This window comes from Aquarana catesbeiana, linkage group LG07 (assembly GCF_042186555.1).
Source record: "Aquarana catesbeiana isolate 2022-GZ linkage group LG07, ASM4218655v1, whole genome shotgun sequence".
In the NCBI taxonomy this organism is placed as follows: domain Eukaryota; kingdom Metazoa; phylum Chordata; class Amphibia; order Anura; family Ranidae; genus Aquarana; species Aquarana catesbeiana.
In genome coordinates, this window is record NC_133330.1 from 63,331,383 (window position 1) to 63,353,236 (window position 21,854).

General features: G+C 47.8%; 1 protein-coding gene across 2 annotated transcripts in view; it reads right to left on the reverse strand.

Moving 5' to 3' along the window:
• Positions 1 to 11,074, reverse strand: part of APPL1 (adaptor protein, phosphotyrosine interacting with PH domain and leucine zipper 1) — a 78,079-nt gene extending 67,005 nt beyond the window's left edge. For both annotated transcript variants that reach the window (XR_012235242.1, XM_073592251.1), the window contains exons 1-2: positions 10,916 to 11,074; positions 2,928 to 3,026 (exon numbers count right to left, since the gene is read on the reverse strand). Coding sequence is in view for 1 of the 2 variants with exons in the window: in XM_073592251.1 (XP_073448352.1) it covers positions 2,928 to 3,026; positions 10,916 to 10,969 (153 nt within the window). In the remaining variant the exon portion in view is untranslated. The remainder of the gene's footprint in view (positions 1 to 2,927; positions 3,027 to 10,915) is intronic.
• Between the last annotated feature and the right edge of the window lie 10,780 nt (positions 11,075 to 21,854).

A 21,854-nucleotide genomic window follows, 5' to 3' on the forward strand; every position in this document is an offset into this window, starting at 1 on the left:
CAGCTGCAACAGCTGTCCACAATTACTGGTGGCAAAGGGAGGGGAAAATTCATGTAACTTATTTTGTAGTTTGTAGTTCTGTTTATCTGATTGTAAGCACAGGGGAAAGACCCGAAAACCTCTTGAAATGACATTTACAGCTAAATCTATCTTGTAACAGGGAAGTGAGATCGAGGCATGAAGAATACAATCATCAAATAAACCACAAGACAGTCATACAGCAACTAATTTCACACCATCACTTCCCTTTCCTGTGTATATAATTTACTTGAGGTCGCAGGAAACAAATTGGTTTTCTAACAAGCCATGTGATCCAAGTCAAATCAGGGCAGTAAACGGAACGACTTGACACCTGCACCACTGTTATACCACTGACCACTAAAACAATCAGTGAAATTTGTTTAAAGACTTCTCACATCCAAACATGGCTTGTCGGAAAACTCTTCTATCAAAATATTTCAGAGTATCTAGAAGTTAAAGTGATTGTAAAGACATTATTTGTTTTTTTAATTAAAATATTAAACATGTTATAGTTACCTGTCCTGTGCAGGGAAATATAACCTGCACAGGACAGGTAACTATAACATGTTTAAGATTTTAATTTAAAAAATATTAAACATGTAGCCCCCAGCGCTCTAGACTTATCCTCTTCGCGCCACCATAGCAAGCAACTTGTTATGGGGCGTATGTGCGGGCTGTGTGAGTCCATAGATACACATAGTGCGGCTCAGTCCCGCCTCACTGGATTTAATTGACAGCAGCAGGAGCCAATGGCTACCGCTGCTGCCTCTGAGTCCTGGAAAGAGACAGAGAAAGAGCAGCTCTGTTGCTCTCGGGCAGAGCGATGGATTGAGATGGGACTCGGGTAAGGGGGCTGGGCGGGAATTGATCATGATTTTTTTACTACCTTAATGCACGTGAAAGCTTTTTCGGAACATTTGATGAATTGCGAAAAAAAAATAATTTTCTCACCCACCGCATGGGTTAACTGCTTGTTTTGTCCAGGGGCTACACTTTCCATTCAATCCTCTGGAAAACAGTGCTCCCCCATATCCAGCACTGGATTGTTCCTGCCATTCTTACGTCCAGAGCCTGTCCAGAACAGTCCATGCATAAGACCGCTAGTGTGCGGGGGGGGGGGGGGTTGTTCAGGAGTGGCAGGGAAAGGTCTTGCATTTGGAGGATCGGCCAATTAGGTAAGTATATCTCCGCTCTCCTCACCCCTAGGCAAAAACAAGCAGTTAACCCAGGCAGTGAGGTCACAGTCCAACTGCATGGGAATTTTTTTTTTCCCAGGAGTTATTTTTTAAGGTTAAGAGCATCAAATACAGCAAATGCATTTTGGAGGAAAAAGAGCTTCAGCCATCTGCCCTTAGTGTGTCCAGGACTTGCTAGTCTTCTTCAAGCTTTACAGCAGGTCCCCTAGTGCATTCTGTCATAATTCCAATAACATCAACTGCTCAACACCTGAGGAAGGGCGAAGCTCCTTTCTCTCAAAACGTATTCAATGTATTTGATGCTCTTAACCTTTAAACATTTAACCCCTTCCCGACCAGCCGCTGCAGTATGGCACCCCTGGGCGAACCGACGTAGCTGTACGTCGGTTCGCCTTTTGACCACTGGGGGGGCGGGGGGCGCTCGCAGCACGACACCGGAGCCGATGCGTGTTCCCCGGTCGCGATGACCGCCAGGCACCCGCGATCGCACCACACAGAGCCAGAACGGAGATCTATCAATGTAAACAGACAGATCTCTGTGCTGTCAGGGGGTGAGGAGAGTGATCTGTTGTTCATACTAAGTATGAACAACGATCGCTCTCCTCCCCCAGGCAGTCCCATCTCCCCACAGTTAGAATCACTCCCTAGGTAACACAGTTAACCCCTTGATCGCCCCCTACCGTTAAACCTTCCCTGCCAGTGACATTTACACAGTAATCAGTGCATTTTTATAGCACTGATCGCTGTATAAATGCCAATGGTCCCAAAAATGTGTCAAAATCTGTCCCACTTAATGTTGCAGTCCCGATAAAAAAAAAAAATTGCTGATCACCGTCATTACTAGTACAAAAAATAATAATAAAAATACCATAAATCTTTCCCCTATTTTGTAGACGCTATACCTTTTGCGCAAACCAATCAATATATGCTTATTGCGATTTTTATTACCAAAAAATATGTAGAAGAATACATATCGGGCTAAACGATAATTAGCTTTTAATTAGCTTTTTTTTTTTTTTTTTTTAAATGGGGGATATTTATTATAGCAAAAAGTACAAAATATTGTGGGGTTTTTTTCAAAATTTTCTCTAATTTTTTTGTTTATAGTGCAAAAAATAAAAACCGCAGAGATGATCAAATACCACCAAAAGAAAGCTCTATTTGTGGGGAAAAAAAGGATGTCAATTTTGTTTGGGTGCAGCGCTGCAGGACTGCGCAATTGTCAGTTAAAGCGACGCAGTGCCGAATCGCAAAAAATGGCCTGGTCATTCAGCAGCCAAATCTTTCAGGGCTAAAGTGGTTAAAGTAAATGTGCATGTAAAGGCAGGTGTCCCCATACTTTTGACACTATAGTGTATGTTTGAAAAAATTACCGGATGCCCCTAAATGCTACGGCCATATTAAGCACCAAATGATGACGTCATACCGCACTGCAGTACTTCCTGTAAAAATAACAAATTATAGAGCAGCCTCCTTGTTACTGCTTTGTAGGAAGGATAGTGACACAGACCCCAGCTGGGAAATGTAGACTCCGGGGTGTCAGAGAGATATAAGAACCCGGTCATTTATTCATCAAGTGGTGCCTGTTCAAGTCTACAATATCAGTTTTGGGTTCAATGGCTTATAAACTATATTGCAATTTTACAAGTTACATTTTTTGATTATATAAACTAATAACCTGCTGAAGATAGAGCAGTTTAGATTCCATACCTGAGCATCATAAATCCTGCGCATAGCATTATACAGCTGACTGCAGTAACTGGAGATCGCAGCTGCATCTTCCTCGAAAACTCCCAGAAGAGACCGGGTCTAAAAATGGAAGAATACGATGAGATACATGAAAACAAGATATTCATTTACCACGGTCATTTCCTGCACTATACATCCTTCATACTAGAGCTGGGCGATTTTCTCAAAAAAAAAACAAAAAACATCTGCGATTTTGTTTAAAAAAAAAAAAACTCGATTCATGATTTGAATCGAGGTTTTTTTTTTTTATGGACACCGCGCCGGTCCTGAGGAGCTGGGGGCAGGAGTTTTTAGGTGAGGCCGTGGCTTCAGCCTAGCCTGCGAGGCTGGATGCCGCGGACTAGGCCAAAGCCGCGGCCTTGCATAAAAACTCCTGCCCGCAGCTCCTCAGGACCGGCGCGGTGTCAGCGTCGGTCCTGGTGGAAAAAAAAAAAAAAAAATATCAAATCGATTTTTTCCCCAGCCCTACTTCATGTTACAGGGGCAATTTACTACAACTGGAGAGTGCAAAATCTGGTGCAGCTCAGCATAGAAACCAATCAGCTTCCAGGTTTTATTGTCAAAGTTTAACTGAACAAGATGAAGTTAGAAGCTGATTGGCTACCATGCACAGCTGCACCAGATTTTGCCCTCTACAGTTTCAATAAATCAACCCTGAAGTGTAATGCTGGCCCTACACAGTTAGAAAATTGTTCAAAAAAAAAAGCATTCAATACGCTAGACTGTTCAACTTTCGAAATGTTAGCGGGCTCATTTCAATGATCGAAATGCAAAGTTTTATGGCAAAAAAAAATATTAAAAGATCGAACTGTCATGTCAGATTTTTTTGAGCCTAAATGATCGATTTTCTAACATTAGTAGTGGAATAAAGCAAAACAGTTTGAAAAAGTTTACAGCACATACACGTTAAAATGTAACCTCAGATGGCGTAATCGATTGACAAAAAATTTACCATTTATGTTGCTATCAATCAACAATTAGGCGGTATATATATCGATACAATGATGGCAGTATCACACGTTTGACAGATCTCTAGAAATCCGACCATTTTTTCTAACTATTTTCTATCCATGTATGGCCAGCATTAGATCGATCGCCTAGGATATTGGAGAGGCATGTGTGAAACGGGAACTTCAAACTCGCTACTCTGGTTAACCCCTTCCCACCGACACATATTTGCGGCCCCACGGAAGTGGGCTTTTTTCTGTGGCGGTCACATATATGCGTATCTTCCTTTGTGCTGGGAGCGCTCCGCACAGCCCACTCCCAGCACAGAGGCCGGGGGATCGGGACCTGCACTCCCCGTTCCGGGTCATCTGATCATTGTGATAGCCTCTGATTGGCTATCACAGGGATCAGTCACTATGAGCCCACCCCCTGTGTTTACTTCCTCTTCTTGCAGGAGAGGAAAATGTAAAACAAACCAAAGTCTGTAAAAAAAAAAAAAAAAAAAAGAAATCTAATAAAGATAAAAAAATAACAAATAAAGAAAAAAAATAAGATCAAGGTTTGCCAGGGTTAGTGTTAGGGTCAAGGTTGGGTTTAAAAAGGTCAAGGTCAGCATATTTGGAGTAGAATTAATTTAGAAAAAAAAAATTAAAATTAGTATCAGTGTGTTTTAGGCAGGATTAAAATAAAAAGCAAAATGTGCACCATTGTTTCTGGGCTGTACTACAGGAACAAACAACAACTAACATACACAAATGTGGTATCGCTACAATCGTCAGGAACAGGAGAATTTATTTTTGGGTTGTTCTTTGGTGGTAAATTATAGTAGCAAGAAATATCCAGCTAAATTTATTTATTTATTTATTTTTTTTTACTATTTTCGGACAGATTTCCTTTGATTTAAAAAAAAAAAAAAAAAAAAAAAAAATCAGGAGATATCCGTTACTATTTACCACCAAAGAAAAGCCCAATTTGTCCTGAAAAAAACCAAGGTATAATCCACCTGGATACACAAAGTAGTTATGACGATATGTACAGTTTTACTAACAAGTCAAAATTGTGCTTAGGCATTAACATTTGTTTTACCCTTAGGCAAGAAGGGGTTAAATTAAAAGTAAAACATTAACTCCAGAAAGATATAAAACAATAATTTATTCCATTTAGGGAATCGGGAAGGATTTTCTTCCTCCGGTTGGAGCAAATTGGACCGAGCTTTATAAAAGGTTTACTTTGCCTTCCTCTGGAACTACTGTGTCTATTCTGCTTATGGAGGTTTTCTAATTATTCATTCTTTTTCTTTTGGTTGAACTCAATAGATTTGTGGATTTTCGGCTTGTTTAGATGTGTGACCAGAGCATGGTATAAACTGGCAGTTGAGCCACAGTTTTACCCCCCTCCCCCCCAGACTGCCCACGCAAAAAAAAAAAAAAAAAAAAAAAGATATGCAGCCACTCAGGTCTGTAAATGTGCCATGGCCACCATAATTGTGATTGGCTTGAACCCCCTATCACTTTCGGCAGATAGTACTGCTGCAGAATGTGACTCATTCAAGTGAATGGCACTGCGCCACAACCACATGCAATGCACACAGTTGAAGGGCAGTGGGTTGGCATTTTTAGGGTTCAGACAGGTCAAATAACCCCTGAAAAACGATACACAACAGATCATCTTTTAGAGGGACAGCAGAGGCTGCTGCATGTCAGAATAAACCCTAAAGCTGGCCATAGGCAGTTCAAAATGCAGGCTCAGCAAGGACCAGCTGAATGTCAATCAATGTGTGGCCATCCCTGCTCAACACTGCGATGGTGACCCACCGGCTGCAGTACTGTCTAGGTTACCTACCTGAATCATGAATGTATGCAGATCAGGTAAGTCAGAGAACAGACAAAACTCCTATATTTGTTCCAAGTCAGGAGCACGAGTTAACAGCCAGGAAACTAGCATTTTCTTGAATTAGATGCCATTGTTTCCTGGGAAAGCGGAGGGTCTCCAAACCAGAGAGAGTGCGCTACTTCACTTTTCTGTTTAGCACTGCGCTACTTTAACTGACCATTGCTCAGTCGTGCATCACTGTACCCAAATTAAACGTTTAACATTTTGTTTCCACAAAATGTGGAATAGAGCTTTTTTTTGGTTGTATTTGATCACCACTGGGGTTTTTTTAGCACATAAACTAAAAAAAAAAAAAGACAGAAAAGTTTGAAAAAATATATATTTTCTACTTTCTGTTATAAAACATATCCAAAAAAATCTAATTTCTTTAAAAATTTACACAAAAAAAAATGTATTCTACTACGTCTTTGGTAAAAACCAAGTTGCATTTTTGGGGACACTAGTATAGTTTGTGATCAAGATACTGATCAGTACACACACTATACTAGTAATGGTGGTGAAAGCGACTTAGCCCAGGATCAGCCATCTGAATTTGGTGGAGAGTATTGGATAGCAGCAGATATCAGCGGACATGTCACCACTGACATCCGCCGCTCCATAGGGGTGAATAGAGCGTCCGATCAGGACAGCCTGAAAAACTGACAAGCGGACCTGATAGGAAAGCCTGTGTAAAAGGGGCCTTATTGTGGCGGACAATCTGGCACTAACTGAAATTGGCTAGGAGGGATACTAACTGACACTGAGGCCCATTTCACACATGCAGACCGTTCATTTCATCAGTTCAGTCACATTTTTTTCAAATTACTTTTTCATCAGTTTGTCATACGTTTTTTTCATCCGCCAGCGTCCATAACAACTTGAGTCCTAGAGCCGTTGTTCCATGAAAAATGGACCGTTTGTCCGTTTACATCCATTTTTTGTTCAGTCAGTTTTTTTAGCGGAAGAAAAATAAGGGCTTTCATCCGTTTAAAAAAACTGATGTTGACAGAAGTAGAAGTAAACATTTTTCCATAGAGATGCATTTATGTCTGTTTTTCGATCGTCAACAGATGGATGAAAAAGGAACAAAGGGTCCTTTCACACAAGTGTTCCATTTGTCAGTTCAGTCACATTTTTTCAAAGAAAGAAGGGTTCAGTTTACATCAGATTCTTATCAGGTTCTCTTCTCTTCAGGTTGCCATCGGGTTCTCTTCCCTTCAGGTTCTCTTCCCTTCAGGTTCCCATCGGGTTCTCTTCCCTTCAGGTTCCCATCAGGTTCTCTTCCCTTCAGGTTCCCATCAGGTTCCCATCAGGTTCTCTTCCCTTCAGGTTCCCATCAGGTTCTCTTCCCTTCAGGTTCCCATCAGGTTCTCTTCCCTTCAGGTTCCCATCAGGTTCTCTTCCCTTCAGGTTCCCATCGGGTTCTCTTCCCTTCAGGTTCCCATCGGGTTCTCTTCCCTTCAGGTTCCCATCGGGTTCTCTTCCCTTCAGGTTCCCATCGGGTTCTCTTCCCTTCAGGTTCCCATCGGGTTCTCTTCCCTTCAGGTTCTCTTCCCTTCAGGTTCTCTTCCCTTCAGGTTCCCATCAGGTTCTCTTCCCTTCAGGTTCCCATCAGGTTCTCTTCCCTTCAGGTTCCCATCAGGTTCTCATCAGTTTTTTTTACATCCACCACCAATGCAAAAACGGATGCAAAACAGACCGTTTGGCCCCTTTCACATGGGCTGTCTGATCAGGTCAGTTTTTCAGGCAGACCTGATCAGACCTTGCACTCTCCCCTATGAAGCCGTAGATTTCAGTGGTCACATGTCCGCTGACACCGGCTGCTATCCAATCCTCCCCACAAAAACCAGACGGACGGTGGTCCTATTTCCCATCCGCTTGGCGGATCTGATGAAAACGGACTGGCGGTCTGTTTTCACTTGATTTCCTCATAGAGGAGAGCGGGACTCTGTCCATTTGGGCTCTGCACAGTGAGTGACCCATCATCTGCCTGCTCAGTGCGGATCAGCGGAGAGACCCTTCACTGAAGAACCGGAGTCCGCCAGGCAAAGGCGCCCGTTCTGTTCTTTTAACAGACGAAAAATAGGGCTTTGATCCATTCCAAAAACCAGATGTTAACCAAAGAGGATGTAAATAGATGATCATCCGTTTACATCCGTTTTCCATAAAGATGCACTGATGTCCGTTTTTTTCATTCGCAAATGGATGGATGAAAAATGGACAAACGGAAAGCCATGTAAAAAAGGGCCAATCGGTCCACATGAACTTCTTTTGGGTAACAGGTGTCCCATGATTTTGCCGCGACTTGTTGGGCAAAATTGTGCTGCGATTGGGTTGCCATTGAAAGTAATTGGATCGCAAGCATTGCATCCAGTGTTTTGCTGCAATCGTGGCGATCCGGAACGCCAAGGTGTGACTGGAGCCTAACAAGTGTATTGTCACCCTAGGAGAGGAGAGTGTTTTAAGACTACAAAACACCTCTTCTCATTTCCACAACATAGGTGGGAGGTGCTCTGTAGTTCACATAGAAGAACTCAGACAGGACACTGCAGAGTGCTCCGGATAGCACTGGATTTCTGGCAGAATCAATAGGTATTTTTTTCACAGTTATCAAATAGACATAACAAAACGCTTTCAGTGGTAAATTTAATGGATCAAATAGGAGAAGTTCTTTGTTAGATTTTACATATAATTGCAAGGGTTGTCGCTCCTCTGAAAAGCAATCTGCACTCAGATCATCTTTCAGAGGCACGACAGGTGTTAGGAGGTGATATGCCGTCTCCTTGTAACCTCTTAAATGCCATACTACCGCACTGCAACTGCGTGCATTTGCAGGGTAGCCCCATTCACTTGAACATAGTTTAGCTCAACCATGTTGTTTTACCACCCCACAACCTCTAGTGTAAACGGGTCTATAAGGCTATGTATACCAAAATGTATTCCTCAGTATGTCTGACATCAAGCCTTACTGTGTACTTTCTGAAACAAATTGTTTTTATGAATCTGTTGCACAGCGAAGATCCTGCCAGGAAAGGCTCCTTTACACTTGTGGTCAGTGGGTGGTAAAAATAGGTGGTTGAGCCTCATGTTTACCGCCCATCCCCGAAACAGCAGGATTGAGGTAAACATGCTGAGGCCGCAGCCTCTAGCATTTGGTGGAGGTGGTCCCTGCGCCGAACACGACTCATTCAAGTCAATGGAGCTGCGCTGCAGTGCGGTGCTGAGGACTTTACAGGGTTAAAACAGGCGATGAGGAGGTGATACACGGCCTTCTCACCGCCTCTGAAAAGCGATTAATGTGCTCACTATATCTGGTCTCCCACAGTACACAGAACATGGGAATGCAATCATTAAGTAAATATATAAACTGCTAAATACATTTTCTCATCAGCAGTATATAGCAGTCTTGTGACTTCTATCAGTGTCTGGTTTTATATTTTACTCTGACTGTCCTATGAGACTGCATTACCCCTGACCTTCTGTCTAGACAATGCTGATTGGCCCTGTGCCGATCACATGCACCCGCCAAGAAAAAAAAACAAGAAAAACTCTCTAGCAATACACACTAAACTGAGCATGTGCAGAGTGCCCAAGGCTCTGTACTATCAACAGATGGATTGGGAACAGTGGAAGAAGGGGAGAATCAGAGAAGACAGGATCAAACAGCCTTTTTTACACAATGTGGAGGATTAACCCCTTTCACAGGGGCGCCTCCGTTTGGCGGACCCCACTTGCTCAGCGGAGGAATCTCTCTGCTGATCACTGATGAGCAGGCGGGTGACAGGTCTGTGTCTGCTTACTGTGCAGAGCGGAGACAGACCCAGTCCCACTCTCCTCTATGGGGAGATCGGGTGGAAATGGACCGCCTGTCTGTTTTCAGCCAATCTGCCAGACGGATGGAGGAGAGGATCAGATAGCGGTGGATGTCCGCTCCATAGGGGAAAGTGCAATGTCCAATCAGGTCCGCTTGAAAAACTGACAGGCAGACCTGATTGGACAGCCATCAGGGACTTCTCTTGCACGTTCCCTGTGCATTGGGCAGCCCACTGAAATGAATGCGGGTGTGCTGGGTGGCACCTGTATGGTGTGAACACATCCAAAACCATCACCCATTCCATCCAAACTAATCCCTTGTTCACATTGAACGCGGCTTTGAAATTGTGCAACTTCATCTGAAATCAAAGCCGCATTTCAGTGCGACTTCAGGGGGGGCGACCTGAAAAGACATCCGTGCGGCTTCCTGCACAGATGTCTATTGAAGTCAAACCCGAAATCGCCAAAAGTAGTGCAGGGACTACTTTTGTAAATCAGTGCGGTGCCACAAAGTTGATGTTGCAATGATTTGAATGGAGCCATTGCCAGCAAATCGCATGACAAATCGCTGCAATGTGAACAAGAGCTTAGAAAAGTGGTGGCTTTGGATACACTTTAACCCCTTCTAGTCCCTCTAGGTGGGTAAGGATGATCTCAGGTGTGTTCACAAACGGCCCATGCAGAGCCCGCCAGGAAGTCGGCACTGCGGAGCGCTAATCACAAGCAGTGAGACATTGTCCTGATGTGCGGCTGCAGAGATCCGGAATGTCTCACTGCCTGTGATTAGCGCTCCGCAGTGCCGACTTCCTGGGCTCCGCAGTGCCGTTTGTGATCACGCCTGAGATCATCCTTACAGGTGGTCTTTCTGCCCGGGGGGCGGGTCAGACTCTTGTGATTGGCTGTCACAGTGGTCAGAAGTCACTCCTGATTGGAGAAGGCCAGTTGTCTATGACAGCTCAGTCACTGTGCTGGGGGTGCGACAGGTAACCGCGGCCATCCATGGACACACAGATGTGGTATGTGGGCAGCAAGAAGTTCATGGATAAAGAAGATTTAGTCTTGTGTTCAGTACAGGTGAGGGGCCCCTGGGGGTCAGGATGGGCCCCTGGCTGTCTGCTCTCTTAGCTCAGCTGTGATTGGCTGATCCAGGAAAGCAGAGCAGCACAGACAGTCCCCTTCTACAAGCCATATAAAGACTCTAATAGCAATCAGTGGCCTTCCTGACCAGCACAGGACTTCACACCTCCATACATCCTGAGTCACAGACTGACACACAGCCCACTGCTATGAGAACCCCGCCCAGCCACGCCTCTGACCTGGGGACTGTCCTCCAGCGTCTCCTCGATGGGTAATTTGTCAATACCGAGCATGGCGGGGGGCAACCGGGGTTAGACGAGACCTGAACCGGGGCGACAGTCACAGCAGCTGATCTGCATCCAGGAGCACACACGGCGGATGTCCCGCTTCGCCGGGCGCTCATTGGGTGGACGGAGCTGTCTTTCATCAGATCTGCGACCCTGTTGGTTCCTAGAGGTGTCCATCACTTTCTGTAACTAAGGGGCGGGGATATTAGGAAGTTGTCGCGATGACGAGAGGATACCAGTGCCAAAGGTGGTGGGAGGAGCTTGGGTGAGGGATGACAGCTGATAGAATGTGAGAGAGAGCTGACACAACAAGCCGGGAGGGTGTCAGACTCCGGGGAGGACAGGCGTCACCAGAGGCACACTGAGCTGTATGGGGGGGAGGAGACACAATGCATGGGGGAGATTTACTCAAACTGGAGAGTGCAAAATCTGCTGCAGCTCTGTATTAAAACCAATCAGCTTCCAGGTTTTATTGTCAAAGATTAATTGAACAAGCTGAAGTTAGAATCTGATTGGTTACTACGCAGAGCTGCACCAGATTCTGTGTGCTCCAGATTTAGTAAATCTCCTCTTATTATACTTTCCTTAGATTGGAACTTTACTCCCTGCCTCTCCCCCACAGGTGCCCATCAAATGCAGCCACTTGTGCCCATCAAATGCAGCCACTTGTGCCCATCAAATGCAGCCACTTGTGCCTGTCAAATGCAGCTACTTGTGCCCATCATATGCAGCCACTTGTGCCCATCAAATGCAGCTACTTGTGCCCATCATATGCAGCCACTTGTGCCCATCAGATGCAGCCACTTGTGCCCATCAAATGCAGCTACTTGTGCCCATCAAATGCAGCTACTTGTGCCCATCATATGCATTTACTGTACCCACCGCCCCCCCCCCCTCACTGGGCTTGCGGCTCTGACAGCACCCCCCCACCCCGCACGTGCACGCAGCTCTGACAGAGGGGACTTACAGCAGCAGCTCCTCTCCAATGCACCAGAGCGGCGGAGACCTCCACTCCAGCGCATCTCCTCCGCTCCTCTTACTCTTTGGCCAATCAGGAAACAGGTCTGACACCCTGCCTCCTGATTGGTGGGGAGGAAGGTTCGTGTGAAAATAGCGAAAATTAATTTGCTATCGTCATACAATTGGGTGGGATCAGGGTGCACTCTCTGCTCCTCGAGCCCACCCTATTTTGAAGCCTATAAGAGCCTCTGGCTCTAATCAGGTGCTTCAAAAAGTACCACCTCCTCCCTCCACCGCCTTAGGAATCCATGTGTCCGGCATCCTGAAAGGGGCAGGGCGCATGGATGGGGGGGCGGCGCCAGTGTGCCCACAGTGCACGGGCCGCCACTGCACCCTCCAGCTGGTGCCTCTCAGTATACACTGATCAGAAAAATATGGATCCTGCTCCTTTAAACCATGTTATACAGCACAGTGCTTGTGCTGTGTAATTTGGACCCCTGTAACACCTAAAAAACTGGCTGATCCTGCCAGTTTCTCCCCTCCCCTATGCAAACCGAACACAATAATCATGGCTGCTGAGCCCCTGATACTGTGGTCTGTTTACGTGCCTCCGTCATCCTGTGTCTATCTCCTCTGTCCTCTCCTCTGTGTGTGTCACCTAGTGACAGTGCCACCCCACCCCCCTCCTGCTGCAGGAATATCTAATGTATGCCAATTCTATCCATTTTGTCTCCTAATACCGTGCCCTGCTGTCTCTGTGTTTTATAAAAAAATTCCTCCTTAACTGTAACTCACAGCAGCACCCAGTGGTCACATCACCGGCCTGTCTCCTCTCTCCTCCTCGCGTCTCGCTGATGTCAGCGGGGAAATCTCGGCCCCGCCCACTGCTTCTGTCAGACAGGCAGAGAGGAGACACGGCCGGTTATATGAGGGCTGGGAGCTGCCGTGAGATACGGTAAAAGAGGAATTTTTTTAAGAGAACACAGAGACAGCGGGGCACTGTATAAAGAGACAAAACAGATAGTGTAAATATGTAAAGTGGGTTAAAGCGGAGTTCCAACCAAAAGTGGAACTTCCACTCATCGGATCCCCCCCCCTCCGGTGTCACAATTGGCACCTTTCAGGGGGGAGGGGGGTGCAGATAGCTGTATAATACAGGTATTTGCACCCACTTCCAGCATAGATATCCGCAGAATCTGCGGGTATTTACGCCACTTCCCGTCCCCCCCCGCTGTCTGCTGGGAAACACATGAGTCCCAGAGACAGCAGGGACCATCCGTATTGCGCTGCGCGACTTGCGCATGTGCAGTAGGGAACAGGGAAGTGAAGCCGCAAGCCTTCACTTCCTGATTCCCTTACCGAAGATGGAGGCAGCAGCACCCGAGGACCAAGAGATGGTTCAGGCTTGGGTGCCGACACCGCGGGCGCCCTGGACAGGTAAGTGTCCATGTTTTAAAAGTCAGCAGCTGCAGTATTTGTAGCTGCTGACTTTAAAAAAAAAAATTTTGGCGGAGCTCCGCTTTAATAACCACTTTAAGTCCTGAAGCCTCCACAGATCGGACTTGTTTTTCCAGCACATCCCACAAATGTAATTGGAGGTAAAATCAATAACTCAAAGTCATTGTTGTGATCCTCAAACCATTCTTGAATGCATCAGACCAGGCCACCTTCTTCCATTGCTCCGTGGTCCAGTTCAGGTGCTCATGTGTCCATTGCAGGTGTTTTTGGCTGTGGACAAGGGTCAGCATGGGTATCCTGACTGGTCTGGAGCAATGCAGTCCCATACGCAACAAACTGTGATGAACTGTGTGTTCTGACACCTTTCTATTGGAACCAGCATGAAACTTTTCAGAAATTTGAGCTACAGTAGCTCTTCTGTTGGAACAGACTACATAGGTCAGCCTTCACTCCCCACATATATCAGTGAGCCTTGGCTGCCCATGACCCTGTCGCTAGTTCGTTGGTTTTCTTTCCCTGGATTTTCACAATTTGGTAGTTCCTGACCACTGCAGATCAGGAACATCCCACAAAAATTGCAGTTTTGGAGATGCTCTGACCAGTGGCGGCTGGTTGCTCAAAATTTTTGGGGGGCACAAAAAAGCCACTGTGCCCATCAAACGCTGTCACTGTGCCCATCAAACGCTGTCACTGTGCCCTCAAACGCTGCCACTGTGCCATCAAAAGCTGCCACTGTGCCATCAAACGCTGCCACTGTGCCATCAACTGCAACCACTTTGCCATCAAACGCTGCCACTGTGCCCTTCACACACTGCCACTGTGCTCAAACGCTGCCACTGTGCCCATCAAACGCTGCCACTGTGCCATCAAATGCTGCCACTGTGCCCTCAAATGCTGCCATTAAACACTGCCACTGTGCCCATGGAACGTTGCCACTGTGCCCATTAAACGCTGCCACTGTGCCCATTAAACTCTGCCACTGTGCCATCAAATGCTGCCATTGTGCCATCAAACGCTGTCACTGTGCCCATCAAACGCTGCCACTGTGCCCTCAAACGCTGCCGTTGTGCCATCAAAAGCTGCCACTGTGCCCATCAAACGCTGCCACTGTGCTCATCAAATGCTGCCACTGTGCTCATCAAATGCTGCCACTGTGCTCATCAAATGCTGCCACTGTGTCATCAAACGCTGCCACTGTGCCATCAACTGCAGCCACTGTGCCATCAACTGCAGCCACTGTGCCATCAAACGCTGTCATTGAGCCCTTCACACACTGCCACTGTGCCCATCAAACGCTGCCACTGTGCCCATCAAACGCTGCCACTGTGCCCATCAAACGCTGCCACTGTGCCATCAAACGCTGCCACTGTGCCATAAAATGCTGCCACTGTGCCCTCAAATGCTGCCATTAAACGCTGCCACTGTGCCCATGGAACATGGAACGTTGCCACTGTGCCCATTAAACGCTGCCACTGTGCCATCAAATGCTGCCACTGTGCCATCAAACGCTGCCATTGTGCCATCAAACGCTGCCATTGTGCCATCAAACGCTGTCACTGTGCCCATCAAACGCTGTCACTGTGCCCATCAAACGCTGCCACTGTGCCCTCAAACGCTGCCATTGTGCCATCAAAAGCTGCCACTGTACCATCAAACGCTGCCACTGTGCCATCAACTGCAGCCACTGTGCCATCAAACGCTGCCACTGTGCCCTTCACACACTGCCACTGTGCTCAAACGCTGCCACTGTGTCTATCAAACGCTGCCACTGTGCCCATCAAATGCTGCCACTGTCCCATCAAATGCTGCCACTGTGCCATCAAACGCTGCCACTGTGCCATCAAATGCTGCCACTGTGCCCTCAAATGCTGCCATTAAACGCTGCCACTGTGCCCATGGAACGCTGCCACTGTGCCCATTAAACGCTGCCACTGTGCCCATTAAACACAGCCACTGTGCCCATCAAATGCTGCCACTGTGCCATCAAACGCTGCCAGTGTGCCCATCAAATGCCAGTGTGCCCATCATATGCTGTCAGTGTGCCCATCAAATGCAGCCACTGTGCCCATCAATTGCAGCCATTGTGCCCATCATATGCAGCCACTGTGCCGATCATATGCAGCGACTTGTGCCCAACATATACAGCCACTTGTGCCCATCAAATGCAGCCATTTGTGCCAATCATATGCAGCCACTTGTGCCCATCAAATGCAGCCACTTGTGCCCATCAAATGCAGCCAATTGTGCCTATCATATTGTGAGGTACCTGGTAGTGAGCCTGACTGGTAGAAGGAGACCTCTCTTAAGCGCTGGTTCAGGAGCCGCTGGAAGTGGGAACAGTGGTCTCCTGAGCACAGTGGGTAGGAGGGCCTGATGCAGGTTCCAGCAGAAGCAGACACCGGAGTTGGGAGGATGTTCCGCAGGGATGGCTGAGCTGTGGATGCAGGTAACTGGTGCAGGCTGGTAGGTTGGCTGGCAGCCGGATATGAAGACAGTAGCTGGAAGCAAACAGGCAGGCTGGAAGCAGCGTTTAAGGCACAGGCAAGCAAGGTCAGACAGTCCGTATTTGGCAGGAGATCAGGCAGGGTATAAACAGGAGGGATGATCCAAGAATGGTCAGACAGGCAGGAGTTCGGCAACAGGTAGCAGAGTAAACAAGGTCAGACAAGCCGGGTCGGATGGGAGACAGGAGAGTAGTCAAACGTAGCCGGGTCAAAAGTAGTAACAAGCAGGCAGATACTGGAACTTTCAGGTGCAGAGCTGCAGACGAACAGCAGCTAACATGAGCACCTGTCACCTTCTTAAAGGCCCCTTGGCGCCAAACGGCGCTAGCGCGAACGGGCGCGCGCACGGGCGCGCGCGCGCACCCGCGAACGCGCGAACGCGCGTACAGGCATCCGCGGGAGCGCACCGGCGCCCCCTGGTGGGGATTTTGGCTGAATTCGCTGGAAAACACTCCTTGTGGACCTACGTGCACGCAGGTTCACCCGACGACTGCTGACATGCCCCTGACATTGCCCCCCCCCAACGGGCAGCCTCCGGATGCCCAGATACACCTTTTTTTCAGGATGGGTAGAAAAGTATGCATGAATTAAACGTTTGGCATGAATATTACAGTCAGGTTCCCACGAGTTATTTTCCGGACCATACCCTTTCCACTTAATTAAAAACTGTACCTGCCCAGACCTCTTTCTGCAGTCAAGGATGGATTCCACTTCATACTCTTCATTGCCGTCCACCAGAACTGGTTCGGGGACCCTGGTACCCCTATCAGGAAAGGGATCATCTACAGCCGGCTTTAAGAGTGAAACGTGAAATACAGGGTGTATCTTAAGTGAATCAGGTAAGCACAATTCATACGACACTTCATTAATTTTCCTTTTCACAGGGAAAGGTCCAATAAATTTTGGAGCAAGCTTCTTGGAAGGACATGACAATCTGATATTATTAGTAGACAGCCATACCTTGTCGCCAAGCTGAAGGTTTAAATCTCCCCTTCTTTTCTCATCAAAGAACCGCTTATTATCCGCCTGCGCTTTGGATATCGCTTCCTGCAAGATCCGGTTATTATGACTGAAGAACTGTACAGTGTCCTGGACTGCTGGAACCGAAGATTCTGAAAGAAGATCTGGTAAAAAAGATGCATGAAACCCATAATTAGCAAAGAAAGGGGATTGACCTGTGGCAGAATGACTGGCATTATTGTACGCAAACTCTGCAAGTGGCAGCAAGGATACCCAATCATCTTGTACAAAAGATGTAAAACATCTAATGTACTGCTCCAAAGTTTGATTTGTCCGTTCAGTTTGCCCATTAGTTTGGGGATGGTATGCTGAGGACAGAGCTAGTTCAATCTTCAAATTTTCACAAAGGGCTCTCCAGAAGCGTGAGGTAAACTGCACCCCCCTATCAGACACTATATTTGCGGGAATCCCATGTAACCTAACGATTTCCTTAATAAACACACGGGCCGTCTCAACAGCAGAGGGTGTTCCTTTTAGGGGCACAAAGTGGGCCATTTTGGATAGCCGGTCGACGACCACAAAGATCGCCGAACACCCCTCAGAATATGGCAGTTCGACTATAAAGTCCATAGCTATCATCCTCCAGGGCCTATCTGGTATGGGCAATGGTCTTAGTAGTCCCCACGCTCTGTTCCTGGGGGTTTTGTTCTGGATGCAGACAGAGCAGGAGTTGACATATTTCTTGCAAAATTCCTTTAAGTTAGGCCACCAAAACGTGCGCTGTACCAGCTCAAGGGTCTTACGGACCCCGAAATGTCCTGCAAGTGGATGGTCATGCAAAAGTGTCAGCACCTTGACTCTGACGTTTTCTGGTACGAATATTTGACTTCCCCTCCATAATAGTCCATCTCGAGATGTTAAGGAAGACTCCTGGAGACTTGAAGGTTCTGGGGATGCTTCTCTAATCATGGATAGCAAATCTGTCTGAAGGAGAAGAAAACTGTTTGCCGGCAAAATAGTGTCAGGGACAGAAGAGTCCTTGGGATTATCAAACATGCGTGACAGTGCGTCTGGTTTTATATTCTTGGAACCCGGCCGGTAGGTGATGTGGAAGCAAAACCGTGTAAAGAATAGAGCCCAACGGGCTTGTCTGGGTCTCAGTCTTTTAGCAGATCTTAGATACTCCAGATTCTTGTGGTCTGTATAAATCAGTACTGGGTGGACTGCACCTTCAAGCAAGTATCTCCATTCTTCCAAGGCCGTCTTGATGGCAAGTAACTCCCGATCCCCCACATCGTAGTTCCGCTCAGCCGGCGAAAGTTTCCTAGAGAAGAACCCAACAGGATGCATCAGGTCTTTGTTGCCCTGACGTTGGGAAATGATAGCACCCACAGCTACTTCGGAGGCATCAACCTCTAGAATAAATGGCAAAGATGGGTCTGGATGGCTGAGAATCGGAGCTGACGTGAAACGCCTCTTTAATTCCTCAAAGGCCTCCTGGGCTTCCTGGTTCCAGTGGAAACGGATATTCTGCTTGGTTAGCTGTGTAATGGGGGAGATGATGGCAGAGAACCCCCTGATAAACTTTCTGTAAAAGTTCGCAAATCCAACGAAGCGTTGAATGCCTTTCTTGTCCATGGGTGCTGGCCATTCTAACACAGCAGACACTTTCCGAGGATCCATTTTAATACCAGTCGGGGAGATGACTAGCCCCAGAAACTGAATCTCTTCTTGTTCAAATTCGCACTTTTCTGCTTTGGCGTACAATCTGTGCAAGCGGAGTCGGGCTAAAACTTTACGGACATGTTCCCTGTGTTGTTCAAGGGAACTGGAGAAGATAAGGATATCGTCCAAGTAGACAATTAAAAAGATGTCCAGGAAATCTTTAAACACATCGTTGACCAGATGTTGAAATGTGGCAGGAGCATTGCAAAGGCCAAAGGGCATGACCAAATATTCGTAGTGCCCGAAACGGGTCCGGAAAGCCGTCTTCCATTCATCCCCGGCCCGAATGCGGACCAAATTGTAGGCCCCTCTCAGATCCAGTTTGGTAAAGATAATGGCGGTCCGTAATTTTTGAAACAGTTCTGGTATTAGGGGCAACGGATAGCGGTTCTTGACCGTAATCTTGTTCAATTCCCGATAGTCCACACAAGGGCGGAGCGTAAGATCTTTCTTAGAGACAAAAAATATTCCCGCCCCAGCTGGTGAAGTGGACTGTCGAATGAAGCCTTTTTCTAGATTTTCATTGATGTAAACCTTAAGCGCCTCTTGTTCCTTCTCGGATAGTGGAAAGATGCGCCCAAAAGGGATCTCAGCTCCAGGAAGCAATTCAATTGGACAGTCATAGGGGCGATGGGGTGGCAGAGAATCTGCTCCCTTCTTGCTGAATACATCTGCAAAGTCCTGGTAGACCTCTGGTACGTTTTGAAGCAGATCTGAGTCAGAGTCCATACATAGTAGGGTGGTAGCAGGATTAACAGGTTCAGGTAGGCAATGTCTTTGACAATAGGGTGACTGGAACTTAATCTCGCCCGTGGTCCAATTGACAAGAGGATTGTGGGCTTGAAGCCAGGGCATACCCAAAATGATTGGGAAAAGAGGTGATGAGATAACGTCCAGGATTAAGATCTCTCGATGCTGGGGTGAACAGATAGCAGACAGAGGAAGGGTCTCTTGAGAAACTTGCCCGGATTTTATATGGGACCCGTCGGCCAGAAAGATTGAAAGTCTATGTGTTTTATCTCTTAAAGGAAGATCTTGCTGGGTAGCAAAGGTGGAGTCAACGAAACAGCTACATGCCCCGGAATCAACAATGGCGTTGACTTGAATTGTTCTTCCCTGAAGCTGTAATGAGAGAGGGAGAACAAGTTGAGTGGCATTGGCTGTTAAAGCAGACAAACTGGTTGGAGCTGAAGAAAAACACTTACGGATCTTCACTGGGCAGTTGTTCACGTAGTGGCCCGTTCCGCCACAATAGAGGCAAAGGTTCAGTTGGCGCCTGCGTGCCCGTTCTTCAGGGGTCAGAGTAGTACGCATAAGTCCAAGCTGCATGGGTTCAGAGGCGTCAGTTGCTTGATTGGCTGGGTTTGGCCCGGCAGAAGGTGGATACCGGGAGGCAGGCAGCGGGGCTCTGGCAGTCATCCACATAGGCCGATTTTGTTGGGCAGATTGTTCAGACCGGCGCTCACGAAGGCGTCGGTCAATTTGGATAGTGATGGCAATGAGCTCTTCTAAGGTGTCAGGCATTCCTACTCGGGCAAGCTCGTCCTTAAGACCCTCCGATAACCCCATGCGGAACTGGTGGCGTAGGGCTGCGTTATTCCACTGAGTATCCGCGCTCCAGCGTCGAAAGTCCATGACATAGTCCTCGGCCGGTCTACGGCCTTGCTGGAGCGCGATCAAGGCTGCCTCAGCGGTGGCAGCCCGCTGAGGGTCCTCATAGAGCTGGGCCATGGCTTCAAAAAAGGCAGGTAGGGTCTGGACCTGTATGGCGTTGGATTCAAGTAAGCGATGGGCCCAGGTCTGGGGTTCCCCCTGTAGAAGGGATACCACAAACCCCACTTTGGTGGCTTCCAAAGAAAAAGTCCGTGGCTGTAATCCAAAGTAAAGTTGACAAGCGCTGCGGAAGGCCACAAACTTAGTTCGGTCACCGGAAAACTTGTCAGGAACAGGTACTCTTGGTTCTGGTGGAAGCATGACCACTGAGGGTGGTGCTGCGGCCTGTACTGGAACAGCTGCGGGTGCAGAGGCCACACCACCGGAACCACTGAGGTTTAACACTTGCCCTTCCAGTCTGTTATAACTGTCTTGTAGAGTCTTTACTGCTTGGGTGAGGGCCGCCAAGTGTGTACAGATCTCCTGAATAGGAGAGGTCTCTCCTGCAGGCTCAGTCATGGCTGTTCGTACTGTGAGGTACCTGGTAGTGAGCCTGACTGGTAGAAGGAGACCTCTCTTAAGCGCTGGTTCAGGAGCCGCTGGAAGTGGGAACAGTGGTCTCCTGAGCACAGTGGGTAGGAGGGCCTGATGCAGGTTCCAGCAGAAGCAGACACCGGAGTTGGGAGGATGTTCCGCAGGGATGGCTGAGCTGTGGATGCAGGTAACTGGTGCAGGCTGGTAGGTTGGCTGGCAGCCGGATATGAAGACAGTAGCTGGAAGCAAACAGGCAGGCTGGAAGCAGCGTTTAAGGCACAGGCAAGCAAGGTCAGACAGTCCGTATTTGGCAGGAGATCAGGCAGGGTATAAACAGGAGGGATGATCCAAGAATGGTCAGACAGGCAGGAGTTCGGCAACAGGTAGCAGAGTAAACAAGGTCAGACAAGCCGGGTCGGATGGGAGACAGGAGAGTAGTCAAACGTAGCCGGGTCAAAAGTAGTAACAAGCAGGCAGATACTGGAACTTTCAGGTGCAGAGCTGCAGACGAACAGCAGCTAACATGAGCACCTGTCACCTTCTTAAAGGCCCCTTGGCGCCAAACGGCGCTAGCGCGAACGGGCGCGCGCACGGGCGCGCGCGCGCACCCGCGAACGCGCGAACGCGCGTACAGGCATCCGCGGGAGCGCACCGGCGCCCCCTGGTGGGGATTTTGGCTGAATTCGCTGGAAAACACTCCTTGTGGACCTACGTGCACGCAGGTTCACCCGACGACTGCTGACATGCCCCTGACACATATGCAGCCACTTGTGCCCATCATATGCAGCCACCTGTGCCCATCATATGCCCGGCAAAAAAGGGTCCGGGCGCCTGAATAGGGGGTGGCAGCGGCGGCCATAGATAGATTCATGCAATGCATGAATCTATCTATTGGTGATACAGGGGTGGCAGGAGAGAGGGGGCGGCGCTCGTGCGCCCTTATGGACGCACCGCCACTGGCTCTGACCCAGTCATCTAGCCAATATAATTTGTCCCTTCTGAAATTGTTGCTCAAGTCACTCAAATCCTTACACATGCCCATTTTTTTCAGCTTTTAACACATCAACTTCAGGGACAACATGTTTGCTGCCTAATAT